This window comes from Epinephelus moara, chromosome 23, assembly GCF_006386435.1.
Source record: "Epinephelus moara isolate mb chromosome 23, YSFRI_EMoa_1.0, whole genome shotgun sequence".
In the NCBI taxonomy this organism is placed as follows: domain Eukaryota; kingdom Metazoa; phylum Chordata; class Actinopteri; order Perciformes; family Serranidae; genus Epinephelus; species Epinephelus moara.
In genome coordinates, this window is record NC_065528.1 from 806,032 (window position 1) to 814,526 (window position 8,495).

Sequence of the window (8,495 nt, forward strand, 5' to 3'; positions counted from 1 at the left end):
AACCGGGAGGAGACCTCGGGGCCGCCCCAGAACACGCTGGAGGGATTACATCACCCGGCTGGCCTGGGAACGCCTTGGGGTTCCCGCGGAAGAGTTGACGGAAGTGGCTGGGGAGAGGACTGTCTGGGCTTCTTTGCTGAGGCTGCTGCCCCCGCGACCCGGACCCGGATAAGCGGAGGACGACGAGTACGAGTACGAGTACGAGATGTATAGGCGGCTTAGCGTGGTGTCAGCAGTGATGAAGGTGTTTTACTGGACCATTGTGGTGAAGAGGAAACTGATGGAGGGAGTCTTTACTTACAAGCCAACAAGTTGTTGTTGTTGTTGTTGTGTTTCTTGTCATCTGCTGTTAGCTGGTTGGAAGAGTCCACTCTATTCTCCAGCTTCTCCTTTCTGGTGGCTTGTTGCGTCAAGTCTGGTTCCTCCTCCTTTGGCTCTGGGCTTGGCGTGTCAGGCTCTGGAGTCTGGAAGCTACAATCACCAGAAACAGAATGGCTCATACTCTGACTCTGATGAAAAACCTAATACTATTGATGGGACAAGAAAGAGAAATTCTATCATTTATCTCCAGAGTATTTTGTTTTCTTGAGGGGCCTTTGCCCTGGTTCTAAACTCTTAGTGCTCAATCTGCAGTTTCACCAATGAACAGCTTCTCACTCCATCTCAGACTGACACATGATTATATTCAAAAAGTCACAACTCTGTCAGAAATTTATGAATTACTTTTTTCACAAAATTGGTCACAGAAATTGATTTAACTTCTTCTACTTGTGATTTTGACAGGGATGGGTATTGAAACCTGCCTGCTGCATGTGTGAAGGGTGGGGCCGGCTGTGTCGATCTTTTTCACACACACACAGAGGCCCTGCTCTCAGTGACAATGGCAGAGCGGGTAAAAACCTATGGAGTAAACTTCAACAACTCCTTCGCATGTAAGGGCAGAAACATGAACAATCATGAGCAAGGGTCTAGTGAAAGTGCATCACATGCAGGCAGAGAAATGCAATGTCTTTGACCCCCGAGCTCATAGTTCATCTCCCGTTACCCCATCCACTTCAGGTGTGTTATAGTCTATAGGCCTAATAGTAATTCATTCAGGTTTCTGAAGCCCTTTTTAGATAGGAATTGTGCAAATTTGCAGGAAAGCCCAATCAGTCTTTTTTCAGCATTGGCAGTATAAAAACAAAATCAAGGAACGCGGCAAAATGCCGCCTACCTACTTTTGTTTATACAGAATGCGTCTTTTTCAGGGCAATGGGGGGTGTGAGCAAGTAACAAAACGTGTAGCTCAGTGTGTGACGTAACCAGTGACGTGGGAGGGAAGCCACGGCTAGTCAGTCCTTCTGCGATTCTCTTGTAAGTTGCCCCGTTCCCCACCGTTCCCATCATCTGACGGTTAATGGTCTCTTTGCAAGGAAGGCGCGCAATTCCTTGTCTCCCCAGTTGTTCATCTTTACAGTGTCTGTCAGGTTTGCGTTTCCCTCTTGCTACTAGCTGCTCGCTAATTCCTGCTATCAGCTTTTTCCTGTTTATCCACCGCCAGTGGCTCGCACGTGCCGCGTCATCAACAGCTCCTCCCGTTGCAGAAGGCTGTTTAAACTAAAAGGGTTCCGCCAATATGACTACCCTACGAGGCGGCACCTCGGGAGAAAATTGAATTCAAAACAATGTTGTGGCAGAATGTTAATTTATATACTATACTGTACTTGTATACACAGAAAATAAAGCAATATTAATTCTTCTTACAAACCCCCCCCCCCCCCCCCCCCCCCCAAAAAACTGATGACAGTACCATTAAAGTACTAGATCAGTAAGCAGTATCATAAAGAGTAGTAATTGTTGCCACATTAAATTTAGAGTAGCAGACTGTGAAAACGTTAAACAGTATGGATACTGTAAAATTACAGTATATTGCTGGCGCCTGTGCTACCAGCTCTTTACTGTTGTTTTACAGTGAAATTATTTAAAGTGTAGATTTTGAGAATCAGCACTCCATTAGGGACATATTGAGGTTAAGTGCTACACTAATTAATATTTGTTTTATTACTAAAGAAAAACTATGGGTGACGTCAATTAAAGTTGGGGTAGTAGGAATTTTGGGACACACACATACACACCTGTTTTCAGTGGTGGTGTTTGTCGGCGAGCTGGTCAGATCTTGTTCTCTGCTTTCGTCATCCTCAAAAGGGTGAAGGTTTACAATCTCCACATGCTTTGGATCTGTGCCCAGGTCAAGAATCACCACCCTCTGACTTTCACACAGCTGAAACACACACACAAAAGCTCATACATAAACATGTTTTAATTAGAAAATGGAGAGTTTAGCATGCTTTGCATGGCTGCGATGTGCTGGGAATTACATACAAAAAGTAGTACTGACACAAGGAATTAGTTCAGTTCTCTTTTTTTTTTTTTTTTAAAGCAAACTGTTATTCAACTGTTTTTTTTATAACAGTAATGGTAAGGACTGCGCTTTCAGGTGTGCTGTCAGTGTTGTTACATGCAGTGCAAGACTACTGATGTGTATCTTTCCTGACAGCAAGACTGATTTTGTGCTGCCATGTCATATTTTTTTAACTCAAAAACAAAAAGAAATAGTGATCACTACAGAGAAACGGATATAGAAATTGGCAAACAATGAAATATTTAACTACACTTGATGTCTGCCAACAGAGGCCAGTTAGTGATTAAGTAAATAAATGAATCAAGTGAGAACCAAAAATAAGAAAATAAATACATGTGGAAATAAGTCACTTCAGAAAAGAAATAAGCAGATGGATGATGAATAAGAAAAGAATGAATACAACAATCAATAACTAAGTGAATAAGTCATTAGGTCATAATAAATACTTCTTTCTGTCTCTGCTGTGGAATGAGGGTGGTGTGTACAGTCTAGCTCCTTGGACTTCCGGAGTGGCACCCCACTGGAAAGCAGCCCAGACCAAGCTATCAATTCTGTCTGAATCCAGGAGATAAACCCCTGAAAGTCAACCGAGCTTCTTTCACATTCCCACAAATCTTCTGTTATTGTCTCAGATTACACTCTGAGATGTTAGAACCACAATAACCGATTATCTGCTGTGTGGCAGACCAGGCTGGGATTACACATGATGAATTTGGCAGAGAGACCTGTGTATAGTGAAGCTGTGTGTTAGAATTCCTTTGACTCTCCTCTACCTGTTGCCTCCAGTAGACTGCACTGTACCAATTTACTGTTTACTGACATCATGGGGACAGATGCCATGTACATCTATCCGATCTGTAGAGGTATTTATATCCAGTGACTAATATGTCTCACATTTGTTTGGGCTGTTTATGAGGTCGTCATCCTGTTGGACACTGTCATGAACTATTATTTTCTTACTGATTTTGGTGTTTGGTTCTTCTAGAAACAATCAAGACTACCGTAAAACTTCTATTGGTAGCCCTGGCCATTATTTGTTTAAATCACTGAACTCAACAGGCCTATATTTGGGACAGGCATTAATATGGGACTGGCCTTTAATTCTTTTTACACAAAACTGCAAAGATAGAAAATACAATAAAATTGTTTATTTGAACCAGTATGAATATCACTTGTATAAAAAACTGGCTTTGAATAAGATATGAATTATGAATCATTTGATCCAGCTCCGAGTTACGGCACTTGTTTTAAGGTACCTGGCATACCGACACAACACCACTTTATCCTGTTAAAACAATACTCACAACTTGGATTAATTTTTATGAAAAACCCTTTGATTATTTTGATGGAATATAAATAACTTACAGGGTAATCGAGGAACGGACACATATTCTGACTATATGACTGCTTCAGAGGTAATGTAGGAAGTCACCACGTTTTTTTCCTCTCTTGTTTACCAGTCAGCAAAATCTGAATGAATTACTGTCTTCTTTGGTGCTATGGTTCCAGTAAAATGAATTGAAGAATTGAATTGTGGAGAATCTAAACGAGCTAACAGCATCTCCATATTGACAAAAGATTAAACATAAATATTTGTTTGCATAATCTAAACAACAAACTAATGTTTGCTTGAGTGGGTAGCCAACAACCTGGTTTTATACATCCAAAGAACTTTAATAAAAAATGAACTGCTTGGCATCCAGACCATGCGTCTAATTTAGACAGGCATGTATTTGTTTGTTTGTTATTTCTTTTTTTTTTTTTTTAATTTTTACGGTACTTTGTTTTAACATTCACACTGTTTACTGCCAGAGCAATTGCAGTAATATCAACAACACGATACATCATTCCTTTATATCTGTGACCTTTTATATGCAACACCTGTGTAGTAATGCTGGTGTTTTATCAGCATCTCGATATGCCACACCTCAGGTGGATGGAGTACCGAGGAAGAGGAGAAGTGCTCACTTACAAAAAAATTGAGAGAAATATCCGCTGAAAGCTTAAAGAAGTCTTAGATCTTTCACTAAAACCTGTTAAAAAATGGGAGCAAAAACAAAAGTGTTGCTTTTGAATTTTTTGTTACGCATACCAAGACTGACAAACTCAGCACTTCTGCAAGCTAGTTGTAAGTACCTAATGCCAATGTTTTGTTCATTCATAAGATCGACATGTTAAATGGCCACCAGATCAGCGTAAAGGGGTGGATGTCTGAGAGGGGCTTTTGTTTTGACTCCATCCCACATACACCATCCTGCAGCCAGAAAAACTCATGATACAAATGTGAATGAATTCATATCTGAAAAAAGTCCTCAACAAATGCACTTTCTTCCTGTTTGAGTAACTTAAAATTAAAACTGCATAATTGTGAGCTGTTTTTAAACCAACAGGGTTGGTGCTAAGGTTTGTTGGTTTTTGTCTTTTCAAGAGATTTGTTGTCAGTAAGAAAACTAGAATTACCACCTTGCAGTTGTATGCCTCCACAAACCAGTCAAATTGGACTCACAGTTTCCAAGTCTGTGAAACCATGGATGCTTCACACAAATCGTCCCCCCAACAGCACAAAAGATCTATACAATTAGCACAAGATGAGTGTCAATTCAGAATCTGTCCAAATGTCTCCCCTTCTTAGCCTGAGTGTCAGACTGAAGCTCCCAGAACCTTCAGCATGACATTGCCCCCATTGAAGGTGATTTACAAGGGGGAGGGAATTTGATTTTTCCCTAACCAATCAGTAGAGATCAACGACTCACCCAGAATCTGACGTCATTAGTATCCATGCCTCGGGGGTGCCGAAAACAAGCGAGCATTGCCCGTTTAAAATGTCTCCGTCTATGGTCTGGAACCAGGCTATCCCCTTCTGTTACTGAGTTATGGCTTTAATTAATTAATTAATTGCCAGAAAAGTGTTTTTGTAGATTATTATGATGTCAAAGTCAAGTTGACTTTTTGAATATATATAAATATATATATATAAATGTCATAACTTCATCATTATATTCCTTTAGACATTTGTGTGAAATTCTGTCATAATACCATATAAATTATAATACCATATAAATTCTTTAGTTACGGCCAGATATATGTTTTGTGAGGTCACAGTGACTTTCACCATTGACCTTCGACCACCAAACTCTCAACAATTCATTCTTGAGTTCAAGTGGACGTTTGTGCTAAATGTGAAGAAACTCCCTCAGGGCCTTCTTGAGATATTGTGTTCACGAGAATGAGATGGATGCAAGGTTACAGTGACCTTGACTTTTGACCACCAAATTCTAATCAGTTCATCCTTGACTCAAAGTGGACTTTTTGTGCCATTCAAAAAAAACCAAAAAAAAAACCCAACCTCAAGTGTCTTCTAACATATCGCATTTACAAGAATGAGACATATGCAAGGTCACAGTGACTCTGACCTTTGACCACCAATCTAATCTAATTTGTTCACCCGTGAGTACAGGTGGACATTTATGCCAAATTTAAAATTCTTAAAAAGAAAATCCTCAAGGCGTTCTTGAGATATCACATTTAGGAGAATGGGACAAATGGACAGACAGACAACCCGAAAACACAATGCCTCTGGCTACAGCTATCGCCAGCCTAGAAGCATAAAAATAAACACAAAACTTATCCTTCAATCACAAGTCAGTTAGTTCAATTTTTAACTTTCAAGGGAAAGGCATACTGATTATAAATAGAAGCTAAAACAAGAACAAATCTACAGTATATGTCCTCCCTGGCTGTGCAGGCTTTGTCCACAGTACCTCATTGTCTATTTTGTTGGCCGCAACCTGCAGCTCTTTCACAGTCTGCGGAGTCATGTCCCTGTCCCGCTGCACTTCCTCAGACTCGCCTTTTTTTACCTCCTCCACTCTCTGCAACTCCTGGAGATTGAAATAGAATTTTGTCATGAGCTGTTTTGACAGTCATCATTGGAAATGTGCATGAGGCTTTGCATCTTATTTGTGATGATATAAACATTCATTTCCAGGACATACAGAGTAAAAGTTATATAACCAACCCTTTATTTAACTATTATGGTAACACTGATGAAAAAATGGCACTATAGTATAGTGCTGACATCAATCAATTAAAAAATACTATTACCAGTACTTTGTTTATATATTGTGATTTAATAAAAGTTAATAAAAATAGATTTGTATTTATTGTAAGTATTTTAGTAAGTATTTTGGTTGAAATTGAATTTGTTGCTGATGAAAACAGGTTGCCAGGATAGAGTGAAGTTCACAACTACTAAAATAAAATGATCCCATGAACCTGTGGTGCAGGTTCTGTGTGAGTCTTGGCAGCCTCAGCAGCCATCCTGCTCTGCTCCATGTGAGCAGCCCTCAGCTGCTGCAGAGCCGCTTCTAGCTCCACAGGATCTGCACAGGCCCCCTCCGCCTGGATCCGACTCTGTAGCCACACACACACACACACACACACACACACACACACACACACACACACACACACACACACACACACACACACACACAGAAACAAACAAACAAACAAACAAACAAACAAACACACACTTGATTCTATTGATAAACTAAAATGTTTGACAGTTTTTAAAGACCCCAGGTAAGGGTTAGCACAAGAGCAAAGTAGTTTGTGTGTGTGTATGTATGTGTATTTAAAAAAAATCAAAAATCACATTTGCAGTAATAATATGGGAAAAGAGCTTAAAAGTTAATGTTGTATTCTATTTTTGTATTTTTGCAATGCCCAGAAACTGAGGTCCACTCTTGGTCGTGTAGGTTAACAGTCCAATGTTGGTAATGTGTGTGTGTGTGTGTGTGTGTGTGTGTATGTATGTGGGGGGCACCTGCTGGATAAGAAATGGGTTGTCTTTGCTGAAAGAGGGCGAGCGGGATGGCGTTTCTCTCCTCTTCTCTCGGAGCGACGAGGCCTCCTGGTTTCTCCTAATCCTCTCCAGCTGCTCCTCCACACTCATCCTTGTTCTACCCACTTCTCGCTCCCCAAATCCTGTCTGATCCACTGCACTCCTGGGACGGTCCTGTACAGGACAATACTTAGTGTTACATTATTTTGCTTTTTGCTTGAAACTTTGGGTCTTTTTGCATCAATAGCCTAAATGTTGGTCTGTCGGCTTTTACCTACAGCAAGACTTTCTCTCAAAGTAATTGCTGAATATCCCTGATATGCTCTGAATATTAAAGCTGTCTAGAGAATGATTTCTGACTGCCTGACCATGGCAAAACTGTCAGTATGGATGGATGTTTTTAGTCTCATTTTATGGAGTCTTGTTTTTAGGAGTGTTTATGGTATAATTCACGAGACATAAATGATTGATTGATTGATTGATTGATTGTTACTAAGATATTAAGAGCTTGATATATCTAGGATTCCGGCAGGAGCAGGAGGACAATATTAACTGGAGCAGAAACTTCCACCACAACTGCATCTAAAGTTTTTTGTTTCTCTTGATGCCAAGGGCAAAACTTACAGCTCTGGATTCAGGCTTCTTGGTCTTCCTCAGGGTGACATAAGAGGCAATAGTGGAGGACTCAGGAGGGCTCATAGGAGATTTGGTCCTGGGTTGAATGATACCCACTGGGTAGGGGGGGGCTGTTGGAGAGATTAGATTAGATTAGATTAGATTATAGTACTTTATTAATCCCTTGGGAGGGTTCCCTCAGGGAAATTGAGGTTCCAGCAGTGGCACAGCACCGTCAGTACAGTAAAAATGACACAGATTCAAATATAAAAAGTTCAACAATATGAATATAATAATAAACTAGCCCATACCCATTGGTAGCTTTGTCACCTTCTACCTATGCCAATCCTCAATGCCTATGTTCAGTTTCACATAGATTGACCACGTCAGTGAGTAGAAAAATGTGGGACAGACAGAATGACTGTGATATTAATACATACTTTCAACATATTGTACCACAGTAGCCAGAACTATAACTATAATATTATTACTTTCAATAATGTTGTTGTAAGCTACTGTTATTAACTGCATCTGTCTCTCTGTCTCTCTGTCTCTCTCTCTGTCTCATTGTGTCATGCGGATTACTGTTAATTTATTATGCTGATCTGTTGTGATTTGTGATATTTGCAC

At 40.2% G+C, this 8,495-nt stretch overlaps 1 protein-coding gene across 1 annotated transcript in view; it reads right to left on the reverse strand.

Annotated features, from left to right (window-relative positions):
* LOC126385214 (pleckstrin homology domain-containing family A member 5-like) overlaps positions 1–8,495 on the reverse strand; it is a 628,760-nt gene that overhangs the window by 14,586 nt on the left and 605,679 nt on the right. The window contains exons 24-29 of the mRNA XM_050036817.1: positions 7,875–8,001; positions 7,233–7,424; positions 6,680–6,817; positions 6,166–6,285; positions 2,118–2,263; positions 302–471 (exon numbers count right to left, since the gene is read on the reverse strand). Coding sequence (XP_049892774.1) covers positions 302–471; positions 2,118–2,263; positions 6,166–6,285; positions 6,680–6,817; positions 7,233–7,424; positions 7,875–8,001 — 893 coding nt within the window. The remainder of the gene's footprint in view (positions 1–301; positions 472–2,117; positions 2,264–6,165; positions 6,286–6,679; positions 6,818–7,232; positions 7,425–7,874; positions 8,002–8,495) is intronic.